Source organism: Salmo salar, chromosome ssa21 (assembly GCF_905237065.1).
Source record: "Salmo salar chromosome ssa21, Ssal_v3.1, whole genome shotgun sequence".
Classification (NCBI taxonomy): Eukaryota; Metazoa; Chordata; class Actinopteri; order Salmoniformes; family Salmonidae; genus Salmo; species Salmo salar.
In genome coordinates this window covers 35,968,705-35,995,716 of record NC_059462.1, presented here as the reverse complement: position 1 = coordinate 35,995,716, position 27,012 = coordinate 35,968,705, and the positions used below count along the sequence as shown (strand labels likewise).

At 43.1% G+C, this 27,012-nt stretch overlaps 1 protein-coding gene across 3 annotated transcripts in view; it reads right to left on the bottom strand.

Moving 5' to 3' along the window:
- LOC106582274 (coiled-coil domain-containing protein 141) overlaps positions 1-27,012 on the bottom strand; it is a 56,441-nt gene that overhangs the window by 1,298 nt on the left and 28,131 nt on the right. For 2 of the 3 annotated variants that reach the window (XM_014165182.2, XM_014165180.2), the window contains exons 11-25: positions 24,712-24,903; positions 23,802-23,975; positions 22,814-22,993; positions 21,755-21,880; positions 21,263-21,451; positions 20,458-20,619; positions 20,021-20,170; positions 4,879-5,019; positions 4,535-4,732; positions 4,152-4,335; positions 3,827-3,939; positions 3,601-3,732; positions 3,231-3,415; positions 1,297-1,630; positions 161-1,080 (exon numbers count right to left, since the gene is read on the bottom strand). In XM_014165182.2, the coding sequence (XP_014020657.2) occupies positions 161-1,080; positions 1,297-1,630; positions 3,231-3,415; positions 3,601-3,732; positions 3,827-3,939; positions 4,152-4,335; positions 4,535-4,732; positions 4,879-5,019; positions 20,021-20,170; positions 20,458-20,619; positions 21,263-21,451; positions 21,755-21,880; positions 22,814-22,993; positions 23,802-23,975; positions 24,712-24,903 (3,380 nt within the window). The remainder of the gene's footprint in view (positions 1-160; positions 1,081-1,296; positions 1,631-3,230; positions 3,416-3,600; positions 3,733-3,826; positions 3,940-4,151; positions 4,336-4,534; positions 4,733-4,878; positions 5,020-20,020; positions 20,171-20,457; positions 20,620-21,262; positions 21,452-21,754; positions 21,881-22,813; positions 22,994-23,801; positions 23,976-24,711; positions 24,904-27,012) is intronic. The other variant, XM_014165181.2, reaches the window with a different exon arrangement.

Below are 27,012 nucleotides of genomic sequence, written 5' to 3'. Positions count from 1 at the left end.
CTTGCACCAATAATCCATCTGTGTCAGAAATGACACCATGACCTATACCCTTTAGAGTGCACTACTTCTGGTCAAAAGTAGTGCACAACATAGGGAATAAGATGCCATTTCAGACACAGCTTCTATGTTAATGAATGACTAAAGACTATGAGCTACCCACCATGTTAAAGTAGGCTCTGGAAATCCAGTGACCTCCACTTCCAGGGTCACAGGCAACCCCTCCATAACTGTGGGACTAGACAGTAGTTTGGAGAAGTGAGGAGGGCCCTGGCCTGCTAGGGTGCTCCCCATGGACCGACTGGTACCAGGCAGCCTGATCTCTTCTCTGATGGCTGTGGGGTTGCAGAGGTCTGGGTCTTGGCCCTGGTCTGTGAGTGTGACTGCTGTGGTGGTTAATGGGGAGGGGGTACCGTGCGTGTTAAGGGAGCTAGCGGCGGCAGCAGCGGGGAAGGCAGCTCCTCGAACCATCATGGTGCTAGGGTCATGCACATTCTCCTGCGTCTCTGTGACAGAGCTCTCATGCACGGAATATACGGTCTGGTGGCACTCGTTTAGGCCTAGGGGGCCGACCGGTGGGAGATTTGGGAGGTTGGCGTTTGGAAGGTTGGGGATGCCCCTGCTTTTCAGAATATTGGAGAGTGTGTTTGAGACCAGGCTTGGTGCTGGGACAGTCAGGGGGCTGTGGACAAAAGAAGAGGACTCTGCTCTGAACTTGGTGTTGAGGCCCCCTGTAGGAGAGGGACAGCTTAAAGTCTGCTCTCTGATCCTCTGTTGGCTCTGGCTGTTGCTGTAATCATTATGTGTGGAGTGTAACTGGTGGCTGTACTGGTTGATGTGAATGGTGTGGGACTGGGAGCTGAGACAGACACCATCCAGGTCCATGTCATTCTCTGATAGGACGATGTTGGACTCTGGGGTCTCGGAAAGCGGGGGCAGGGAGATGTCATCGGGGGAAGTGCACTCATATTCGTCATTGGACAGGGACTCTTCTGTCATGAGGTTATGCCGCTGAAGGTTCCCCTCCGTCAGACCACCTGCGAGGGTCAGCAGGAGTGATGCATCTTGGGGGAAAGGCTCACCCTGTAAGGATTAGAAAAAATAAACAATCAGAGAGAGGTCAAAATAAAAGCATGTCACATACAGATCCCTTATTTATGGGGTCTTGGGACAGAAAACCTCAGTAGTAGTGAAGTATGATAATAAGTCATGATAATACCTCAGTCAAAAACAACAAGGACTTCAAGAAATGAAAAACAACAGGGGAAACCAATTGTTTGAGGACTTAAGAAGACCAACCTGATCAGTATTAGAAGTATGAAACCCAGGGAAGTTCCTCTGAGCAGGGCCCTGTCTCTCCTTCTTCTGGAACTCTCTCTGTATATCAGAGAAGCTGGGAGCCGAAGCGAAGGCAGGAGGAGGAGGAATAGTAGGAGGAGGGGTGACCAGAGACTTAATCCCTGCCTGGTTGAGCGCATGGACTTTCCTGTCCCTCTCCAGCGGTGAACAGGACAGGTTGAAGGTGTGTGTACATGAGAAAGAGGTGCTCAGCTGCTCTTTTCTCTCCATTGTCAACCTGCTGGTGATAGTCTCCACTCTGCTGGTCTCCGAGCACAACTCCTGGGTATGATACCTATAATAATTATAATAATACATGGGTTTTATAGAGCGTTATCATGGAGCCAAAGTCTCTATATAATAGTTCCAAAGAAACAGAATAAACCAAAAAAGAACATCAACAAAATAAAAAAAAGTTAAGGGGAGAGGAATCTGTGTGTGTGTGTGTGTGTGTGTGTGTGTGTGTGTGTGTGTGTGTGTGTGTGCAGGCACGTGCGCAGATAGGAGTCAACCTGTGCCCAGCACATGCCCCTTTGCCGTCCCACTCGCCAACTGCCCTTTTGGGTGGTGGTATAAGTATTATATTTTTTCTAAAGTTTTGTCATTGTTGCCTGCAAGTTGTCGCAACGTCATCAAGTTCGCCACTCCCACACCCTCACCCTGTCCGTTGGTTGCACTTGTTGGTCTGTACAGAGCTTGCGCAAGCCCGGTATCCAAACATGCATGGCTTGAGATGCAGTCAACGTTTAAGCTACCTAGTTAGTAAATATCAACAGTACTGCTACAGAAGCATAACATTTGAATAACATCATCAATATTCGGTCTGGTTGGCTGATACATGCAAAACAGAGGCAGAAAGAGAGTAGATCGGCTGCATCAACGACCCTCGCTCCGACCCAACTCCATCCCTTCCTCAGTCGGCAGCAGCAACACAGATAGTCTAGTCTAGACTAGGGGTTCTCTAGTGGTTCCCCCTTCCAGCATTGAGGAACATCCCACTCTCCCGCCATGTCTATTTCTTTGGGCACAAGCACTGTTCATGACACAAACTGTTCACACCCTTCTTGTTGGTGGAGAGAATGTTGCAGGTTTAAAGCTTATTTCCTGTAATTGTACACATTTTGTCATGGGGTACAGAGAAAATGTTGCAGTTTAAAGCACATTTTCTTGCAATTCTACATATTTTGCCATGCCTAATGTTTATTCATGTGATATTTGAGTGACTCAAACATTACAACAAAATCTATGGGCTAAGAAACTTTTGCTGACATTGGCTAGTTAATCTGGACATTTCTGACAAGTTATAAATAGCTCTCTAAGGTATGCAATGACTGACAAGACAAGAGTAAAACTACCCAATTTCGAAATTGCACCTTGTGCATTGTACTATTTTCAGACATTGAATATCCCGTTGAGCATGGTGAATGTATTAATTACGTTTTGGATTGTGCATCAATACACCCAATCACTACAAATATACAGGTGTCCTTCCTAACTCAGTTGCCGGAGAGGAAGGAAACCACTCAGGGTTTTCACCATGACACCAATGGTGACTTTAAAACAGTTACAGAGTGAAATGGCTGTGATAGGAGAAAATTGAGGATGGATCAACAACATTGTACTTACTCCACAATACAAACTTAATTGACAGAGAGAAAAGAGGGAAGCCTGAACAGAATAAAAATATTCCAAAACATGTATCCTGTTTGCAGCACGGCACTAAAGTAATATGTTTTGATGCATAAATAAATATTCCTATGCTCATGGGGATGCCCTTTAACACCTGTCCCCTGAAAGATCTGTGTGTGTGTGTGTGTGTGTGTGTGTGTGCAAGCATGTGTTGTGAGTGAGTGGAGGATGTACGTGTAGATAGTGGTGGTGGTGGTTGAAGGTACCTGCTCTCTGATAACACTTTGTTGTGATGTTGTGGGTGGAGTTTATCTGGTAGTTCCTGGCTCCTTGTTTTGCGGATTTGAGGTTTCTTGCTTCTTGTGTTTTCAATTATTTTGATTGGTACCTCTTTCCCGTTCATTCCCATGGTTAGTTCGGGAGTGTGTCCAGTTTCTTTCAGCTCAGACTGCTGAAATCATACATTATAATGTCCAAAAAAGAAAGGGAACCCACATTTCACACAGTATGATAAAAAACTGTGAGACTGAAAATATATATATATTTTTTGACAGATTACAGATGGTTTCAGAAGTGGGATCCAAAACCCACAGAAGCCAACAAAATGGTGTACCGTTTCCTTATCAATAAACATACCACATCAAGAGACTCCTGGGGGTACATCTCAGCTTTCCCTGTTTCTTGGTTAGATTTTTTCTCTTGTTTGTTTTCCTCTTGTATGTCATTATCCAATTCTTTTATTTCAGGCTCCTGCTTCAAAGCCTCAGTCTGAAATTAGAGAACAATCACATATTTTCAAGAGGCATTTTCTATTCAAATCTCGGAGGAAAATAACCAGGCAAAAAAGCTTTTTTCATCGTACCTGTAGTTTAGCCTCCAAATCCATCAATCCATTAGATAGTTCCTTTATCGATTCCACTATCTCATTGTGTCTGGTGACAGTTTTCACCGTATACTTATTTCCCTCCTCAGCACCTGTACATTAAAAACAGTTCATACAGTCCTCAATGCCAGTGTTATGGGCGTGACTTCCAATAAGGACAGGGGGACATGTCCCCCCACATTTTGAAATAGCATTTTCGGTCAGCTTTATGTAGGCATACTTTTCCTTACTCCCAAAAAGCTGACCATAAGAATTCTGTCTAAAGTCAAGATGGTGGTTTATTGTGTGTGGTCTGTTTCCTTACCATGCAGACGGACAGCCAGTTCTGTGATTTGGCTGATCCTCTCCTCTTGCTGGGGCACAGTGGGCCAAACAAACTTCTCAAACTGCTTGTATAGAGTAGACACTGCTTCCCTGGTCTTACACTGGGAAGAGTACTTCCCTACTCTCACAATTGTAGCACTTGCTTCATCACACCAGAAGTTATACTGAAATTCAAAAGCAGAAAAAATTGTGAGACAATTGCAGCAGATATTAGGCGAACACAAAATACGCTATATCCAATTCCTTGAGTTTTATGATGCTTTCTGACAAGATGTTAGTTGATTTTTTTTCTCCAACATTTTTTTTCTTCACAATTGGCAAGTAGAGGGTAAACGATTTGTCTTAAGTTTTCTCCATCCACACCTCATCCATGGCTTGCTGCAGTTTTACGCTCATGTCCAGATTCTGCTTGTACTCCTCCACAGTCTTGTCAAAGTCCCCCAGCTGTCTCTGTAGCTCATTCACAGCATCCTCTATCTCTCTGGGGCTACTGCCTATTAGATGCTTCTCTGTGCTGGAAGTCACTTTGACTGTAAATACCTGCATCCGTTTCTGCAATATCTGGATCAAGAGAGAAAGAGAGAAAGAATTAAGATAGAAAGAGGCAAACAAAATATGCATGACCTAGGAATAATTTCAAAACCATTGAACAGCAGGGAATGAGGGAAATGTGATTTTGTTGTTGTAGCAAACAGGGTGTGTCTCACCTGTAACTTTTCAACATAAATCTCTATCTGCTGGATTTGGTTTTTCACTGCTTTCAGGTTCCTTGACTTGTCATTTTTCTTCATATAATTGAACTTCAAGTTGTTGAATTTCTTCTTGAGGTCCTTGAATGACTTTCTCAGCTGAAATGAAAACAATCATGATCTATTAATAACAAATGTTTTCAATCAGAATACAAAACATTTAAATCAGTTAAGACATAAAAGCCTCATATCATCATCATCATCATCATCCTGTGTTTCTTATCTCCATTGACATCTAAATCCATTGTAATTACGGAAAAAATAAATAATGTATGAAATGTATGCATTCACTACTGTAAGTCGCTCTGGATACGAGCGTCTGCTAAATGACTAAAATGTAAATGTAATTCACTCCCTTTGATACAGTTACAGAACATTGAACATGTACCATCTAACAGCACCACCAGAGATATGAAGGAGGGGGAGGGTGGCTGGGTTAGGGTATCCTATCTTGGCAGGAAAACAGAACAGTGTAGCAGAGCAGGGTTGGATTCAGATTCAGTCAGTGTAAGGATTATTTTGGTGGGTTTATTGGCTAAGACTGGAGACGTGATTTATACAGTAGGGCCATTTCTGTACCAGCCGACGGGCTTCTGCAGTGGTGTAGAGTCTCCGAATGGCCAGCTCATATGTCAGACAAGGACAGCTGCAGCCTAACCAGCCTCCCTGTACATCCCATTTTGGGAACCTCGTATAACTATCTCTAACTATCTTTTTCCCTAGCTGAGATGGGTACATGGGGAGTCTCTGTTTTACACACACACACACACACACACACACACACACACACACACACACACACACACACACACACACACACACACACACACACACACACACACACACACACAGACTTTATGGAACACAAAGCCTTCACTATCTCATCCTGGAATATCCAAGGCCTAAGGTCATCTGCCTTTGGCCTAAAGAGCAGGAACCTGGATATTGTCATCCTACAAGAAGCATGGTATAGAGGACATAGACCCACTGGTTGCCCTATAGATTACAGAGAGCTGGTAGTCCCATCCACCAAACAACCAGGTGTGAAAAAGGGCAAGGACTCAGGGGGTACGCTAATTTGGTATAGAGCAGACCTAACGCACTCCATGAAATTAATCAAAACGGGCTCAAGGAAATGATCTTAACAGAGTACAAATGTCCTCCTGTGTGTTACCTATATCCCCCACTAGAATCCCCATACTTTAATGAAGACAGCTTATCCATCCTGGAGGGGGAAATCAATCATTTTGAAGCCCAGGGACATGTACTAGTCTGTGGTGACCTAAATGCCAGAACTGGACAAGAATCTGACATCCTCAGTACACAGGCGGACAAACACCTACCTGGAGGTGACAGCATTCCCTTCCCCATATGCCCCCCTACGCACAACTACGTCAACATAATCAACAAAAATAGGTCACACTGCTGCAGCTCTGTCGCACGCTGGGTATGTACATAGTCAAAGGTAAGCTTCGAGGGGACTCCTATGGTAGGTACACCTACAACTCATCTCTTTGCAGTAGTACTGTAGACTACTTTATCACTGACCTCAACCCAGTCTCTCAGAGCGTTCACAGTCAGCCCACTGACACCCTTATCAGATCACAGCAAAATCACCAGTCTACTGTACTTGTACAGACCAATACTCAATCATGAGGCACCAAAGCCAAAGGAACGGAATAATTAAGAAATGCCATAGACGGAAGGAAGGTAGTGTGGAAACCTACCAAAAAACAATTAGGCAACAACAAATTCAATCCCTTTTAGACAACTTCCTGGACAAAATATTCCACTGTAATAGTGAAGGTGTAAACTTTTCAGTAGAAAACCTAAACAGTATATTTGACCTCTCAGCTTTCCCTATCAAATCTAAAAATGTCAAACAGAAAACCTAAGAAAATGAACAACAATGACAAATGGTTTGATGAAGAATGCAAAAACCTAAGAAAGAAATTGAGAAACCTATCCAACGAAAACATAGAGACCCAGAAAACCTTAGCCTACGCCTTCACCATGGTGAATCACTAAAACAATACAGAAATACACTAAGGAAAATGAAGGAACAGCACGTCAGAAATCAGATCAATGTAACTGAAGAATCCATAGACTCTAGCCAATTCTGGGAAAATTTTAAAACACTAAACAAACAACAACACGAAGAGTTATCTATCCAAAACGGAGATGAATGGGTAAACCACTTCTCCAATCTTTTAAGCCCTATAACAAAGAACAAAGAACAAACAGCAAAAACATATACATGATCCACAAAAGTGGAGACAAATTTGACCCCAATAACTACCGTGGGATATGCGTCAACAGCAACCTTGGGAAAATCCTATGCATTATCATTAACAGCAGACTTGTACATTTACTTTGTGAAAACAATGTACTGAGCAAATGTCAAATTGGCTTTTTACCAAATTACCGTAAGACAGACCATGTGTTCACCCTGCACACCCTAATTGACAAACAAACCAAAACAAAGGCAAAGTCTTCTCATGCTTTGTTGATTTCAAAAAAGCTTTTGACTCATTTTGGCACGAGGGTCTGCTATACAAATTCATGGAAAGCGGTGTTGGGGGAAAAACATACGACATTATAAAATCCATGTACAGAAGCAAGTGCGCGGTTAAAATTGGCAAAAAACACACACATTTCTTTCCACAGGGCCATGGGATGAGACAGGGATGCAGCTTAAGCCCCACCCTCTTCAACATATATATCAACGAATTGGCGAGGGCACTACAACAGTCTGCAGCACCCGGCCTCACCCTACTAGAATCTGAAGTCAAATGTCTATCAATCAATCAATCAAATGTATTTATAAAGCCCTTTTTACATCAGCCGATGTCACAAAGTGCTACAGTATAAAACCCCTAAAACCCCAAACAGCAAGTAATGCAGATGTAGAAGCACAGTGGCTAGGGGGGCCAGCACAGAAAAAAAATGTATGAAATGAAATGTATGCATTCACTACTGTAAGTCGCTCTGGATAAGAGCGTCTGCTAAATGACTAAAATGTAAATGTAAATACTCCCTAGAAAGGCAGGAACCTAGGAAGAAACCTAGAGAAGAACCAGGATCTGAGGGGTGACCAGTCTTCTTCTGGCTGTGCCAGGAGGAGATTATAACAGTACATGGACAAGCTGTTCAAATGTTCATAGACGACCAGCAGGGTCAGCACCTCAGGAGTAAATGTCAGTTGGCTTTTCATAGCCAATCATTCAGAGATAGAGACATCAGGTGCGGTAGAGAGAGAGAGTCGAAAACAGCAGGTCTGGGACAAGGTAGCACATCGGGTGAACAGATCAGGGTTCCATAGCCGCAAGCAAAACAGTTGAAACTGCAGCAGCAGCACAACCAGGTGGACTGGGGACAGCAAGGAGTAATCAGGCCAGGTACAGTGGCTTTCGAAAGTATTCACTCCCTTGGCATTTTTCATATTTTGTTGCCTTACAACCTGGAATTAAAATAGATTTTTATTTGGATTTCATGTAATGGACATACACAAAATAGTCAAAATTGTGAAATGAAAAAAAAAGAACTTGTTAAAAAATAAATAAATTAATGGAAAAGTGGTGTGTGTATATGTATTCACCCCCTTTGCTATGAAGCCCCTAAATAAGATCTGGTGCAACCAATTACCTTCAAAAGTCACATAATTAGTTAAATAAAGTCCACCTGTGTGCAATCTAAGTGTCACATGATCTCAGTATATATACACCTGTTGTGAAAGGCCCCAGAGTCTGTAACACCACTAAGCAAGCGGCACCATGAACACCAATGAGCTCTCCAAACAAGTCAGGGACAAAGTTGTGGAGAAGTACAGATCAGGGTTGGGTTATAAAAAAATATCAGAAACTTTGAACATTCCACCGAGCACCATTAAATCCATTATAAATATTTTTTAAGGAATATGGCACCACAACAAACCTGCCAAGAGAAGGCCGCGCACCAAAACTCACGGACCCGGCAAGGAGGGCATTATCAGAGAGGCAACAAAGAGACCAAAGATAACCCTGAAGGAGCTGCAAAGCTCCACAGCGGAGATTGGTGTATCTGTCCATAGGACCACTTTAAGCTGTACACTCCACAGAGCTGGGCTTTACAGAAGGGTGTCCAGAAAGGCATGTGGGAGACTCCCCAAACATTTGGAAGAAGGTACTCTGGTCAGATGAGACTAAAATTGAGCTTTTTGGCCATCAAGGAAAACGCTATGTCTGGCGCAAACCCAACACCCCTCATCACCCCGAGAACCACATCCCCACAGTGAAGCATGGTGGTGGCAGCATCATGCTATGAGATGTTTTTCATTGGCAGGGACTGGGAAACTGGTCAGGAGGTTCACCTTCCAGCAGGACAATGACCCTAAGCATACTGCTAAACAGGGGAAACATTTAAATGTCTTGGAATGGCCTAGTCAAAGCCCAGACCTCAATCCAATTGAGAATCTGTGGTATGACATAAAGATTGCTGTACACCAGCAGAACCCATCCAACTTAAAGGAGCTGGAGCAGTTTTGCCTTGAAGAATGGGCAAAAATACCAGTGGCTAGATGTGCCAAGCTTATAGAGACATACCCCAAGAGACTTGCAGCTGTAATTGCTGCAAAAGGTGGCTCTACAAAGTATTGACTTTGGGGGGGGGGGGGTGAATAGTTATGCACGCTTAAGTTCAGTTTTTTTGTCTTATTTCTTGTTTGTTTCACAAAATATATTTTGCATCTTCAAAGTGGTAGGTATGTTGTGTAAATCAAATGATACAAACCCCCCAAAAAAATCTATTTTAATGCCAGGTTGCAAGGCCACAAAATAGGACAAATGCCAAGAGGGTGAATACTTTCACAAGCCACTGTAGTCCTGAGGCATGGTCCTAGGGCATCGAGAGAAGAGAGAAAGAATTTGAGGGAGCATACTTCAATTCACAGAGGACACCAGATAAGACAAAAATACTCCAGATATACTGTAACAGACTGACCCTTGCCCCCTGACATATAACCTATTGCAGCATAAAAACTGGAGGCTGAGACAGGAGGGGACGGGAGACACTGTGGCCCCATCCGACGATACCCCCGGACAGGGCCAACCAGGCAGGATATAACACCACTGTTACGTACGCCTCTTGGAGTAGGGAACTGTCACAGGGGTTGTTGAAAGGGGACCAAGACGCAGCGTGTAAAGTGCTCATATTTCTTTTATTTATGATAACACTTCAACAAAATAACAAAACGACAGCCAACAGTTCCGTCAGGTACTAAGACTAAAACGGAAAACAACTACCCACAAACCCCAAAGGAAAACAGGCTGCCTAAGTATGGCTTCCAATCAGAGACAACGAAAGACACCTGCCTCTGATTGGAAACCATACCCGGCCAAAACCTGGAAAACAAAACATTGAAATAGAATACTAGAAAAAAAAACACCAATAAACAGAAAACCCAAAACCACCCAACACAACCACCTGTCACGCCCTGACCGCTCTACTATGGCAAATTACCCGGACGTGACAGGAACACAACACCCTGCTACATCTCGACTCCCCGTGGTGTGAAAAAGTATGTGATCGTAGGTGTGGGGAAGGATGACAGAGAAAAATACAGTTTACAAGGAATTTATTATTCATTAACACGGTAATGTGGGGAAAAGGGGCTGGACGGAACCAAAGCAAAGAAAGTACAAATTAAAAAGAGTCCCCTCCCTCACCTACCTTACTTGCCTTCCCACTTCTTAACTAACCTTTAGCACCACCTGGCGCGCTAATCAAAATACAGGGGGTGGGCCGCCCAGGTTTTACCTAGTGTGCATAGACAGATTAAATACTATGGGTTATGTATGCCCGCAGGCCTCTTGCCTAAACACTCCCAAGGTGCGTTCCCCTTACCCCCCTGGGAACAAATGAAACAGAAGAATTTACCAATACTTTAAGTGAACAATTTCAAAAACCAAAAACACTAAGTCCTATTGGCATACACATACCTCTGAAGGAGCGGCTACAAAATAATATCAACAAAACTTTCACTGACCAACAACCAACATAGGACATAAAAAAAAGCTCTCCTCCCTGACGGAGGAACACTGGCTTTTATCAAGCTGGAGAATGAATTGGTAATTGAAGAGACAGCCGTTTCCCCTGATGAGAGGGAGGGGTCAGAGCTCCAATCAGCGATGAGGCCGACCAATCAGCTGCTTTAGGATTCCAGGAAGCCATTTCCTGAAATACACACACATACAAACCCACAACAACACAGAAACCGGGGAACATAACACTCACCCACTTTGCCAAAGCACAGCCCCCACACCACTAGAGGGATATCTTCAAACCACCAACTTACTACCCTGAGACAAGGCCGAGTATAGCCCACGAAGATCTCCCCCGCGGCACGAACCCGAGGGGGGCGCCAACCCGGACAGGAAGATCACGTCAGTGACTCAACCCACTCAAGTGACGCACCCCTCCTAGGGATGGCATGGAAGAGCACCAGTAAGCCAGTGACTCAGCCCTCGTAACAGGGTTAGAGGCAGAGAATCCCAGAGGAGGGGAACCAGCCAGGCAGGGACAGCAAGGGTGGTTCGTCGCTCCAGTGCCTTTCCGTTCATCTTCACACCCCTGGGCCAGACTACACTCAATCATAGGATCTACTGAAGAGATTAGTCTTCAATAAAGACTTAAAGGTCGAGACCGAGACCACGTCTCTCATATGGATAGGCAGACCATTCCATAAAAATGAAGCTCTATAGGAGAGCTTAGAAATTCATGGGACAATAAGGAGGCCTGCGTCTTGTGACCGTAGCGTACGTGTAGGTATGCATGGCAGGACCAAATCGGTAAAAGATAAGTAGGAGCAAGCCCATGTAATGCTTTGTAGGTTAGCAGTAAAACCTTGAAATCAGCCCTAGCCTTAACAGGAAGCCAGTGTAGAGAGCACTGGAGTAATATGATCAAATTTTTGGGTTCTAGTCAAGACTCTAGCAGCCGTGTTTAGCACAAACTGAAGTTCATTTAGTGCTTTATCTGGGTAGCCGGAAAGTAGAGCATCGCAGTAGTCTAATCTAGAAGTGACAAAAGCATGGATACATTTTTCAGCATCATTTTTAGACTGACATTTTCAGATTTTTGCAATGTTACGTAGATGGAAATAGTCTTGATATGTTCGTCAAAAGAGAGATCAGGGTCCAGAGTAACACCGAGGTCCTTCACAGTTTTATTTTAGACGACTGTACAACCATCAAGATTAATTGTCAGATCCAACAGAAGAGCTCTTTGTTTCTTGGGACCTAGAACTAGCATCTCTGTTTTGTCCGAGTTTAAAAGTAAAACATTTGCCACCATCCACTTCCTTATGTCTGAAACACAGGCTTCCTGCGAGGGCAATTTTGCAGCTTCACCATGTTTCATTGAAATCTACAGCTGTGTATCGTCCACATAGCTGTGAAAGTTAACATTATGTTTCCGAATGACATCCCCAAGAAGCAAAATATATAGTGAAAACAATAGTGGTCCTAAAAACGAACCTTGAAGAACACTGAAATTTACAGTTGATTTGTCAGAGGACAAACCATCCACAGAGACAAACTGATATCTTTCCGACAGATAAGATCTAAACCAGGCCAGAACTTGTCCGTGTAGACCAATTTGGGTTTCCAATCTCTCCAAAAGAATGTGGTAATCGATGGTATCAAAAGCAGCCACTAAGGTCTAGGAGCACGAGGACAGATGCAGAGCCTTGGTCTGACACCTTTAAAAGGTAGTTTATCACCTTCACGAGTACAGCCTCAGTGCTATGATGGGGTCAAAAATCAGACTTAAGCATTTCATATGCATTGTTTGTCTTCAGGAAGGCAGTGAGTTGCTGCGCAATAGCTTTTTCAAAACATTTTGAGAGGAATGGGTGATTTGAAATAGGCTGATAGTTTTTTTATATTTTCTGGGTCAAGGTTTGGCTTTTTCAAGAGAGGCTTTATTACTGACACTTTTAGTGAGTTTGGTACACATCTGGTGGATAGGGAGCCGTTTATTATGTTCAACATAGGAGGGCCAAGCACAGGAAGTAGCTCTTTCAGTAGTTTAGTTGGAATAGGGTCCAGTATGCAGCTTGAAAGGTTTAGAGGCCATGACTATTTTCATCAATGTGTCAAGAGATATAGTATTAAAAACCTTGAGTGTCTCCCTTGATTCTAGGTCCGGGCAGTGTTGTGCAGACTCAGGACAACTGAGCTTTGGAGAAATACGCAGATTTAAAGAGGAGTCGGTAATTTGCTTTCTAATGATCATGATCTTTTCGTCAAAGAAGTTCATGAATTTATCACTGCTGAAGTGAAAGCCATCCTCTCTTGGGGAATGCTGCATTTTAGTTAGCTTTGCGACAGTATCAAAACATTTTTTGGGAACTTTCTTATTCTCCTCAATTAAGTTGGAAAATTGGATGATCAGTGAGGGCTCTTCAATACTGCACGGTACTGTGTTTCCAAGCTAGTCGGGAGACTTCCAGTTTGGTGTAGCGCCATTTCCGTTCCAATTTTCTGGAAGCTTGCTTCAGGGCTCGGGTATTTTCTGTATACCATGGAGCTAGTTTCTTATGACAAATGTTTTTGGTTTTTAGGGGTGCGACTGCATTTAGGGTATTACGCAAGGTTAAATTTAGTTCCTCAGTTAGGTGGTTAACCATTTTTGTACTCTGACGTCCTTGGGTATGTGGAGGGAGTCTGGAAGGGCATCTAGGAATCTTTGGGTTGTCTGAGAATTTATAGCACGGAGTTTGATGATCCTTAGTTGGGGTCTGAGCAGATTATTTGTTGCGATTGCAAACATAATAAAATGGTGGTTTGATAGTCCAGGATTATGAGGAAAAACTAGAGACAAACTAGGTCCAGGGTATGACTGTGGCAATGAGTAGGTCCGGAGACATGTTGGACAAAACCCACTGAGTTGATGATGGCTCCGAAAGCCTAACGGAGTGGGTCTGTGGACTTTTCCATGTGAATATTAAAGTCACCAAAAATGTGAATATTATCTCCCATAACTACAAGGTCCGATAGGAATTCAGGGAACTCAGTGAGGAACTCTGTATACGGCCCAGGAGGCCTGTAAACAGTAGATATAAAAAGTGATTGAGTAGGCTGCATAGATTTCATGACTAGAAGCTCAAAAGATGAAAACAGTCATTTTTCTTTTTGTAAATTGAAATTTGCTATTGTAAATGTGAGCAACACCTCCGCCTTTGTGGGGTGCGCGGAAGATATGGTCACTAGTGTAACCAGGAGGAGAGGCCTCATTTAACACAGTAAATTTATCAGGCTTAAGCCATTTTTCAGTCAGGCCAATCACATCAAGATTATGATCAGTGATTAGTTAATTGACTATAACTGCCTTGGAAGTGAGGGATCTAACATTAAGTAGCCCTATTTTGAGATGCGAGATATCACAATCTCTTTCAATAATGACAGGAATGGAGGAGGTCTTTATTCCAGTGAGATTGCTAAGGCGAACACCGCCATGTTTAGTTTTGCCCAAACTAGATCGAGGCACAGACACGGTCTCAATGGGGATAGCTGTGCTGACTACACTGACTGTGCTAGTGGCAGACTCCACTAAGCTGGCAGGCTGGCTAACCATTTGCTGTTGATCTGGTGCTTCTGTCCCCAACCAAGGAGGGTCTACAGCAGCACCTACAGTAGATCTTCTGCACAGATTCTGTCAGACCTGAGCTCTGACAGTAAATCTTAGTAAGACAAAAATAATGGTGTTCCAAAAAAGGTCCAGTTGCCAGGACGACAAATATGAATTCCATCTAGACACCGTTGCCCTAGAGCACACAAAAAACTATACAAACCTTGGCCTAAACGTCAGCGCCACAGGTAACTTCCACCTCACTGTGAATGAGCTGAGAGACAAGGCAAGAAGGGTCTTCTATGCCATCAAAAGGAACATAAAATTCAACATACCATTTAGGATCTGGCTAAAAATACTTCAATCAGTTATAGAACCCATTGCCTTTTATGGTTGTGAGGTCTGGGGTCCACTCACCAACCAAGAATTCACAAAATGGGACAAACACCAAATTGAGACTCTGCATGCAGAATTCTGCAAAAATATCCTCAGCGTAAAACACCAAATAATGCATGTAGAGCAGAATTATCAAAATCCAGAAAAGAGACGTTAAATTCTACAACCACCTAAAAGGAAGCGATTCCCAAACCTTCCATAACAAAGCCATCACCTACAGAGAGATGAACCTGGAGAAGAGTCCCCTAAACAAGCTGGTCCTTGGGCTCTGTTCACAAACATAAACAGACCCCACAAAGCCCGAGGACAGCAACACAATTAGACCCAACCAAATCATGAGAAAACAAAAAGATAATTACTTAACACATTGGAAAGAATTAACAAAAAAACTGAATACCTGACCACTGTGAATGACCCAAACTTAAGGAAAGCATTGACTGTGTACAGACTCAGTGAGCATAGCCTTGCAATTGAGAAAGGCCACCGTAGGCAGACCTGGCTCTCAAGAGAAAGACAGGCTATATGCACACTGCCCACAAAATGAGGTGGAAACTGAGCTGCACTTCCTAACCTCCTGCCAAATGTATGACCATATTAGAGACACATATGTCCCTCAGATTACACAGATCCACAAATAACATGAAAACAAACCAAATTTTGATAAACTCCCTTATCTACAGCGTTAAATAACACAGTGTGCCATCACAGCAGCAATATTTGTGACCTGTTGCCACAAGGAAAGGGCAACCAGTGATGAACAAACACCATTGTAAATACAACCAATATTTATTTTCCCTTGTGTACTTTAACAATTTGCACATAATGACATTTGAAATGTCTTTAATATTTTTTTTTACTTTTGTGAGTGTAATGTTTACTGTTAATTTTTATTGTTTATTATCTACTTCACTTGCTTGGCAATGTTAACATATGTTTTCCATGCCAATGAAGCCCTTAAATTGAATTTTGAGAGAGAGAGAGAAACAAGAAGGAAACATTAAGGAAAGGCTGTTTGTTGTCCCAAAACAATTACTGTATAGCTACTGAGCCAGATGCTACGGAGACCTAACTGAGACCTTCTGACCCACTGATAACTTAATAGAACCAAAGTAAATAACCTTTAGAGAGTTATTAACTATAAACATACCCATTAAGAAAGACTATTTCGAGATTACAGATGACAAAGATTCCCATGCATAATAGAAATATACTGTATCTGATTGTATACAAGTTATAAGCAAGGTTTGAAATTATAATTTTTTGTCAAATATTATATCTGTTTGGGCTTCTTGCGGTCAATTTGCAGTCTAGAATTTATGTTCCGGCCCCCTGCCCATCTGCTCAAGAAGAAAATCGGCCTTTAGTTTGCAGAACCAGAGCAGCATGGCTCTTGAGGGAAGTAGGCAGTAGGCCTAGCCTAGGCTGTGCTACTGTAAATTGAGGGTACGGTCTGAGAGCTCGATCGGATTTAAATGGAGTCTCACCCCAGCTGATGAGCAGCAGCAACTGCTCCTGCTAATAAAATACCCTCGTGTCTACTCATCCATATTTATAAAAGGCTGTTGGCTAGTCAAATGGACGTCTAAAGTTGACATTTTTTTGCATTTTAGTTAAGCCTAACCCTTTTCCTAACCTGCTACGTTAATTCTCCTAACCTGCTGCGTAAGTTCTCCTAACCTGCTACAAAAATTCTGACATAAGCCATCTGTCTATTTCATGGTAATTTATGGCATAGCGAGAGAAAAAAAGTCCCTTTTTTCAATTTCTATGCTAAATTTATTTCAATTTCATACCATTACAGCTTAATACTTATTATGTTATTAATATGAAATACTTAGTCGTTACTAATGTATCTTCTCTTTCTTAATTCATGGACAATTTTTTTTATTGTAGACTAGTCTGTACGATTACATAAGACATGATCGGAGTTAATTCTATTTCAATTCAGTCAATTCAGGAAGTAAACAGAAATTCCTATGATGTTTAATAAGGCAATTGACATTGGAATTTCAGTTTACTGTACTTCCTGAATTGATGAATTTAAATGGAATTAACACCAACTTCTAAATACAGTGCATTCGGAAAGTATTCAGACCCCTTAACTTTTTCCACATTTTGTTACATTACAGCCTTATTCTAAAATGTATTGAATACATTTTTCCTCCTCATCAATCTACGCAAAGTGTAGACAAAGCGAAAACAGGTTTTTTACATAAGTATTCAGACCCTTTGCTATGAGACTCAAAATTGAGCTCAAGTGCATCCTGTTTCCATTGATCATCCTGGAGATGTTTCTACAACTTGATTGGAGTCCAACTGTGGTAAATTCAATTGACTGGACATGATTTGGAAAGGCACACACCTGTCTATATGAGGTCCCACAGTTGACAGTGCACGTCAGAACAAAAAACAAGCCATGAGTTTGAAGGAATTGTCCGTAGTGCTCCGAGACAGGATTGTGTTGAGGCACAGATCTGGGGAAGGGTATCACAAAATGTCTGCAGCATTGAAGGTCCCCAAGACCACAGTGGCCTCCATCATTCTTAAATGGAAGAAGTTTGGAACCACACAAGACTCCTCCTAGAGCTGGCTGCCCAGCCAAACTGAGCAATCGGGGGAGAAAGGTCTTGGTCAGGGAGGTGACCAAGAACACGATGGTCACTCTGACAGAGCTCCAGAGGTCCTTTGTGGAGATGGGAGAACCTTCCAGAAGGACAACCATCTCTGCAGTACTCCACCAATCAGGCCTTCATGGTAGAGTGGCCAGACAGAAGCCACTCGTTAGTAAAAGGCACATGACTGCCCGCTTGGAGTTTGCCAAAAAGCACCTTAAGGACTCTCAGACCATGAGAAACAAGATTCTCTGGTCTGATGAAACCAAGATTGAACTCTTCGGCCTTAATGCCAAGAGTCACGTCTGGAGGAAATCCATCCCTACGGTGAAGCATGGTGGTTGCAGCATCATGCTATGGGGATGTTTTTCAGCGGCAGGGACAGGGAGACTAGTCAGGATCGAGGGAAAGAAGAACGGAGCAAAGTACAGAGAGATCCTTGATGAAAACCTGCTCCAGAGCAGTCAGGACCTCAGACTGGGGTGAAGGTTCACCTTCCAACAGAACAACGACATTAAGCACACAGCCAAGACAACGCAGGAGTGGCTTCAGACAAGTGTCTGAATGTCCTTGAGTGGCCCAGCAAGAGCCCGGACTTGAACCCGATCGAACATCTCTGGAGAGACCTGAAAATAGCTGTGTGGTGATGCTCCCCATCAAACCTGACAGAGCTTATGAAGATCTGCAGAGAAGAATGTGAGAAACTTCCCAAATACAGGTGTGCCAAGCTTGTAGCGTCACACCAAAGAAGACTCGAGGCTGTAATCGCTGCCGAAGGTGCTTCAACCAAGTACAGAGTAAAGGGTCTGAATACTTATGTAAATGTGATATTTCATATTTTTTTTGCAAACAAAAACCTGTTTTTGCTTTGTCATTATCGGGTATTGTGTGTAGATTAATGAGGGGAAAAAACGATTTAATCCAATTTAGAATAAGGTTTTAATGTAATAAAATGTTGAAAAAGTCAAGGGGTCTGAATATTTTCCGAATGCACTGTAAGAGTACACCCTGCAGCAGTGTCTGGTAAAAGTCTAGGTATGCTCAGACAACAGTATGGTGTCCTTAGTATAGTGAGAACAGAGAAGTATGTCAACCTGTATCACATGTATTCCAAGTAATGGTCCAAGCAAGGTGATATATTCATGACATATTTAGGAGCGCTCTACTTTCTCTCAGGAGGCAACAGCGGCTCCCTCTGCTGGCCAGATGAAATAACCTAACCAGAAAAGAATAATTATGCCCTCACTTCTCAAGTGTTGGAAAATGTGTATTATACAGTAGATAGGGCATGTATAAACAAGCCATGTGAGGTAACAGAAACACCGTAATGAAAATAACATTCTGATTGCAGTTATTAACAATGAAAACTGATATAGTGGTGAATTAACAAGAAATGGACCAAAAAATGTATATTAAGACAGAGCATCTCAAGTTGTATAAACACTTACATAGTGACAACATCGTCCACTAGATGGAGGTAGAGGACAAACATCTTGGTTGTGCCATAAAGGGCGTGTTGGAGTAAAAATAGAGTAGCATGAATAGATTTGGAACAGGAAACATGTTCACTGATAAAGATGTGTGCAAACTTTAGATTAGTACCACCCACAGGCTTACATATGACATGCAGATATAATCATTATTAGGCCAAGGAAATTCCTAATAAGTAGGGGATTAAGGCCCTGGTATTGAGGCCTCTCATTTGGGTTTCCCTTCCACAGCTGATATGAGAGGAATCTGCTCTCTTGACTGGAGTAACGTGAGACAAATGGATGGAGGGGGAAGGAAAAAGAGAGGGAGGAGAGAGGAATATATACCCTCTAGAGACAAGGATCACAGTCCTAAAAGCCCCAATCTTGAGCTCTTGATCTGGGGCCTAGGTTAGATCAATTGAGCTCTTGATTTGGGTTAGATCAATTGAGCTCTTGATCTGGGGGGGGCCTGGGTTAGATAAATTGAGATCTTGATCTGGGGGGGGCCTGGGTTAGATAAATTGAGATCTTGATCTGGGGGGGGCCTGGGTTAGATAAATTGAGACCTTGATCTGGGGGGGGCCTGGGTTAGATAAATTGAGATCTTGATCTGGGGACTGGGTTAGATATATTGGGGTGCATAACCCTGTTCCTGGAGAGCACCATCCTGTAGGTTCACTCCAACCCTAGCACACCTGATACTAATAATTAGCTGGTTGAATCAGGTTAGCTATAACTCGGGTTGGAGCAAAAATCTACAAGAGGGTAGCTCTCCAGGAACAGGGTTGGAGTTAAAACCTACAGGAGGGTAGCTCTCCAGGAACAGGGTTAGAGTTAAAACCTACAGGAGGGTACCTCTCCAGGAGCAGGGTTGGAGAGCCCTGACCTACACTAATAGACTAATTGAGATAAAGCCAAAGGGTTGTTTAACTGTTCAACGTTAGTGAACTCCTCCTTGAAGCAGTGTGTGTGTGTGTGTGTGTGTGTGTGTGTGTGAGCGAGAGAGGGTTTCACCTCAGTGATCTCCTCCTTGAAGACACAGTAGTACACGTTGCTAGTGAGGCTCTCTTCACACCTGTTGGCCTCAGCACTCCAGTTAACACAGCTTCTCTCCAGTCTCTCCAGACGCTCCTGCAGCCGCTGTACAGAGAAACCTGAGTCATGCTGGGACGGCAGGAAAGAGAATTTTTGGATCATTAGATAATGATCAGGAAATATAACAATCTTCAAAAGTACACTAATATTTATTATTTAGCATATCATTAGTATGGATTGTCCCTGGGAAAGAAAACGATTAAAGTAAAGTTTAAAATGAATAAAAAAGAAACACTCTCAGGGTCAAGACAAACAGCAGTGAATGATGAGGTGTTGCCTTGCAGTCTCACCAACAGTGTTACTGAGAGATGTACAACTTGTACAGGTGTCTGACGTGGCTGTGTGTGTGTTCTCACCAACTGTTGTACAGTGTTGCTGATATCTCCTCCCAGAGAGATAGCCAGCTTGTACAGGTGTCTGACGTGGCTGTGTCTGTCCTGATGTTGGACCAGCTGGATCTTAGCCTGGCTTGTCTCGCTGAACTCCGTCACAGGCTCCAACATTAACAGCTTATCCAACTGGGGACAAACAATGAACCAATTAGGAGGCTGTTTATTTGTTGCTCTGATCAGAATCTATGTGTGTTAATGATGTTTGTATATCACCAGCTGTTCAAGAATTGATTTTAAAATTACTAAGTAATGCGGTCATATTCTGTTAGTGTCTTCTGTGGTATCTTTTCTGGGAAACCTGCAAAGTATGCAAAGTATCAATCTTTTATGGTACATTTCTGTCTAAAAAGGTCCACGAGGTATCTCCAGGGCATCTGTTAACTGATCATGTGTTCTTCGTTGTCTACAAAAAAGCTAGATAGGTAAGTAACTCTCTGATAGTTACAGTATTTATGTGACATTTCAAGCTGAACATGTCTGTGAAGGGCAGGGAGCTTTGAGCTATCCTAAACTGATCCCTTGTGTTCTCTCAAACACACAGCAAATATAGTTTTCCATGCCAGACCTAGATACAATGACTCTGAAAAGACTACAGCAAAGATAACACCCTCCCTGATACAGTATGTAAGACTATGGTGCGTCCCAAATTTCACCCTATTCCCTATATAATGCACCTTATTAGCCCTGGTCAAAAGTAGTGCACTATTCCTTAGGGAATAGGGTGGTACCCAATAGGGTGGTACCGCACCCTTAGACGATGTGTTGTTACCTCGTCATAGATCTGGTGGAACTTCACGGCCATGTTGAGGACAGACTCGTACTCTTTGATTTTATCTTTCACTCTCTGATGAAGGTGAAGCATCTCTGTGACTTTCTCACTCTTCTCTTTTATTGGAATTCCTTTCAGTGCCAACAGTTCTGATGTCTTCACCATATATTCTACCTCTGCATTCAACTGCTACAGAGGACATACAGTAAATAGAGATATAGTAAAATAATAATGCATATTTACCTATAGGATATTACATAATGGACCAGAACACAAATGTAGGCATAGTGTCATGCTACTTAGAGCCACTGTAAAGATACTGTATAGATATGGTAAAATGTATACTAACTAACTACTAACACAGACTATTGGTACTATTGTAAAAGTATTAAACATAAAACCATTGGGTTTCTGTAAAAAATATTAGACATAATAATGTTATGATTTCTTCTACCTACTATTTATGACAGGCCAATAGGCTATAGTTCTTACCAGGAAGTGGGGCTTAGCTAGGTTAAAGTTCTCCAGTAGCTTGGACACAGTCTGAAGATCACTTCCCAGATCTACTTTAGAGGTCGGGACAAGAACCTCCTCCACACTATTTAGGTCATGAACAGTCTGTAAAAAAAATAAAAAAATAAAAAAAATAAATGTAAAAAACACAGGGGTTCTTGACATTTATGCATTTATGATAAATTGAGATTACATTGGTTGTGATTCAGGAATTTGTAATGGATATATATTGAACAAAAATATAAATGCAGCATGCAACAATTTCATTGATTTTACTGAGTTACAGTTCATATAAGGAAATCAGTCAATTGAAATAAATTCTGTAAGCCCTAATCTATGGATTTCACATGACTGGGCAGGGGCGCCTCCATGGGTGGGCCTGGGAGGGCATAGGGCACTCACTGGGGAGCCAGGCCCAGCCAATCAGAATGAGTTTTTCCCCACAAAAGGGCTTTATTACAGACAGAAATACTCCTGCGTTTCATCAGCTGTCCAGGTGGATGGTCTCAGAAGATCCCACAGGGGAAGAAGCCGGGTGTGGAGGTCCTCGGCTGGCGTGGTTACACGTGGTCTGTGAGACCAGTTGGACCAGTCTCACAACTGCTGTGAAACCAGTTGGACATACTGCCAAATTCTCTAAAACGGCGTTGGAGGCGGCTTATGGTAGAGAAATTAACATTCACTTCTCTGGCAACAGCTCTGGTGGACATTCCTGCAGTCAGCATGGCAATTGCACTCTCCCTCAAAACTTGAGACATCTGTGGCATTGTGTTGTGTGACAAAACTGCACATTTTAGAGTGGCCTTTTATTGTCCCCAGCACAAAGTGCACCTGTGTCACACTTGTTAGGTGGATGGATTATCTTGGAAAAGGAGAAATGCTCACTAACAGGGATGTAAACAAATTTGTGCACAAAATTTGAGAGACATTGAAAATGTCTGGGATCTTGTATTTCAGCTCATGAAAAATGGGACCAACACTTTAAATTTTGAGTTTATATTTTTGTTCAGTATACATTGCATACTTATTTTTATGTACCTGTTTCAGTTGTTCTTTGTATTTCTTCCACTGTTTCTTGACAGACTTCACCTGACTGACGTGGAGCTGCCAGGAGGTCCAGAGGTCCGACAGATCCACCTTCTTCTTGTTCATCTCCTCCATGATCTTCTCCACCACACCGATGGCTGCCCTCACATTCAGGTTCAGGTTCTCACTCACCTGACGATGTCAACATAAAGAATCCATTGTTATCAGGTACTGGATCTTATCTGTATCCTACAGCCCTTACGAAGGGCTCCTGGATGTTGGTGGAATTTATTTTTCAAAAGCAAGACATAATAAACCATGCTAACCATACTTATAATGAAATGCAATAATCAATGGTTGTAAGGTTTGTCTAATTTAGGCATGACCTCTGTTTTATCGTCATTTAGTTTTAAAAAGCAATAACTTTTTAAAATTAAATGACAACAAAACAGATATCATGCTCATCAAGAAACTGGGTCAACTCAACAGGACAATCGACGTCTGCACCATCCACTCCAACTCCACAGTCAGGAACTGGGTGTTACATTTGACCCCCACTCTATCAATTGGACACAAAATCCAAAACATCACCAAGTCAACCTTCTTCCACCTCAAAAACATCTCACGACTCAGACCCTCTCTAACTGACTCCACTGCTGAAACCCTGTTTAGTTCACTGCCCTGGTTAGTCTGTCATTATGTTTAGTGCTGTCCATGGTTAGTCTGTCCTTAGATTTGGTGTATTTTTATATACTGTACTTACTTATTTAAATGTGTGATATTGTTGCTTTTTATCCTGCTGATTATCTTGTGTATGTAAAGTGACTTGGGGTGTCTTGAAAAGCGCTTAAAATAAAATGTATTATTATTATTATTATTATTATTATTATTATTATTATGTGCAGGCAGAAAAGCAATGTCTTATAGGAAGGCTCACCGTTAGCAACGTTAACCTGGATAACAGTGCATGGCGGGGTTGAGGCTTAATCATTTCTCTCACCATGTTTGAGTAGTTGATGTAGTTGTTTCCCAGGTCCAGCATGGTGAGGAAGCGTTCCAACATGGACTGCCACTTAGCGTCAGCTATCTCAGACGTGACTAAACTCTCCTCGTTCTCCTCCTCCTCTTGCTTCCTGTTATAGCTTTCATGTAGACTCTGCATCTGTTCCTCCACCTAAACAAGCATTGGAGTCACACATTTCAGAATATTACATTTCAGCAGTGTTGTGGAGTAGTGAACTACAAGTAGTTCAACTAGTAATTAAACTACTTTTTGCAGTAGCTTGGTAGTAGTTGAACTAAATTCAAATCTAGGTAGTGTTTTCAGTAGTTAATGACTTTTTTTGCCATGTAGTTGTGCAGCTAACTACTGGAACTGAACACTACTCTTCTTGCAAAAGGAAATTAAAATATGGGTGAAGTAAGCAATCGTTTACTTTCTTTTACGGCATGCGACCTGCCTGATTCTCACTTGAAACATTGTTTTTGTGTTTAATAGGCTAAATTACACATTTTGTTAACATACGATCCCAAAGTGATCTGTTCTTGCAATGTGTCATCTATGACATTTCAGATTTACATATGATAGTTTTTCATGAAGTAGTTTGAACTATATTTTTCTTATTAAGCGTAGCTTTAGTCTAGCTTAACTTCTTCTAGGGTTAAGTAGCTTGCAGAGTAGCTTCCCCAACACTGCATTTCAGATTGATTTCCATTTTGGGTATTGACACATTTCAGTTAAATTACCTGTGCTTTCAACATAATATGAATGAAATACATACAAAGTTTAATGTACACTGTACATAACTATGTAACAATATTTAGTCAGACACCACTGTACCAAACTAACTATACAGATATTTAAAAACCATAAGCTTCCTAAGTTTCATGAAATTATAAGAGAAAATAACCTCCTCTGCAATTCGCAAGAAGCCCACGTATGGTTGGATATTCTCGATGCGAGATGTGATGTTTCTGGTGACTGTCTTCAGCTCATCCTCTAGCAGTGATGCTTTGTTGGAGAACTCAGCGGCTTCAGGACACCCCAGTGTTCTCAGTTCCTTTATCAGCTCTGCCATGGCCTCTGTCTCACTGGCTGTTTGCTGAAAACCAAATGGCCAGGGTTGAGAGAACTCTATGGTAACACATACGCTATATATACACAAAAGTATGTGGACAGCCCTTCAAATTTGTGAATTTGGCTATTTCAGCCACACCTGTTGTTGACAGGTGTATAAAATCGAGCACACAGCCATGGAATCTCCATAGACAAACATTGGCTGTAGAATGGCCACAATGAAGAGCTAAGTGACTTTCAACGTAGCTTTCTTTGGTTTTACACACCTGGTTTCAATCCCCCAATTACTTGTTCATTATTTAACCCTCTGTTCCCCCATGGTTATTTGTGAGTGATTGTCTTGTATACGGTCCGTTATTGTGGGCTCGGAATATTGTGTTGTATTTGTGAATACAATACGTTGATTACTCATATCTGCTGTCCTGCGCCTGACTTTCTACACCAGCTACTGTCACAGGCGTCATAATGAGTAGACCAAGGTGCAGCATGGAATATGTTCATCTCGTAGTTTTAATGAAAGAAGAATGAACACTTACAAAATTAAACCAAAATATTACAGCAGACAGTTCCGTCAGGTACTTTACAACTAAACGGAAAATAACTACCCACCAAAAACAAAGGAAAAACTGGCTGCCTAAGTATGGCTTCCAATCAGAGACAACGATAGACACCTGCCTCTGATTGGAAACCATACCCGGCCAAAACATAGAAAACAAAACATAGAATGCCCACCCACCTATCACACCCTGGCCTAGCTAAACAGAGAAAACACAGCTCTCCTAGGTCAGAGCGTGACAGCTACATACAGGACCGATTACAGAATCACTCACCTTTCAAATGGAGTCAGCAGGAGCAGACGCCCTCCGCGGTAGAGGAGCGCATCCAGCAGCACGTGACCATGTTGCAACGTCTGAGCACCGCCATGGATCGCGTGCTGCAGACGATAGATCATTGGGAGAGAGGAGGAGGTCGTCCAGCGCCTCCACAAGCCCCACTACAGCAGGAGTGGGCCAACGCCGTATGGAGTGAAGGACACGCGGCGTTGGACCATCACGCAGAGTTCACCCGCCGCTTTCGAGCAGTTTTCGACCACCCACCTGAGGGTTGAGCGGCGGGTAAAGATCTGTTCCACCTGAGGCAGGGGACGAGGAGTGCGCAGGATTTCGAATTGGACTTCCGGACCCTGGCCGCCAGCGTGGGATGGAACGACAGGTCCCTGATCGATCACTACCGGTGCAGTCTGCGCGAGGACGTCCATCGGGAGTTGGCCTGCCGAGACACCACCCTCACGTTGGACCAGCTGGTGGACCTGTCCATCCGGCTGGACAACCTGCTGGCTACCCGTGGACGTCCGGATCGCGGCCTGTCAGTTCCATCACCTCCGCTCCGACGCTCATGGAGTTGGGAGGTGCTGCGCTTAGGGCGACCGGAGGAGGGGCCATTCCCTGCACCATCTGTGGCCGCAGAGGGCACACTGCTGGTCGGTGCTGGGGGGGTTCCTCAGGGCGTCGAGGCAACAGGCAGGGCACTGTCGTGTCACCCCAGGTGAGTCAGCACCAGGCTCACCCAGAGCCCCCTGTTGCTCACATGTATGTGTTTATTACATTTCCTGAGTTTTCCCCGCATGCCCAGCATAAGGCGCTCGTAGATTCAGGCACAGCTGGGAATTTTATTGACCGTTCATTTGCCCATAGTTTAGGGATCCCCCTTGTTCCTGTGGATATGCCCTTCCCTGTGCACGCCCTAGATAAGCGACCATTAGGGTCAGGGCTGATTAGGGAGGCCACCGCTTCACTAGATATGGTTACGCAGAAGGGTCACAAGGAGAGAATCAGTCTCTTCCTTATTGATTCTCCTGTGTTACCCGTGGTGCTGGGCCTACCCTGGTTGGCCTGTCATGACCCCACTATTTCGTGGCAACAGAGGACTCTCAAGGGGTGGTCACGAAAGTGCTCAGGGAGGTGTGTAGGGGTTTCCATCGGTGCGACTACGGTGGAAAGTCCAGACCAGGTCTCCGCCGTGCGCATCCTATCAGAATATGCCGAAGCGCTCAAAGGAGACCTGGGACGCCGCTCATGTGCACCTGCAACAGGCCGTGAGGTGGCAGAAGGCGAGCGCCAACCGCAGTGAGGTG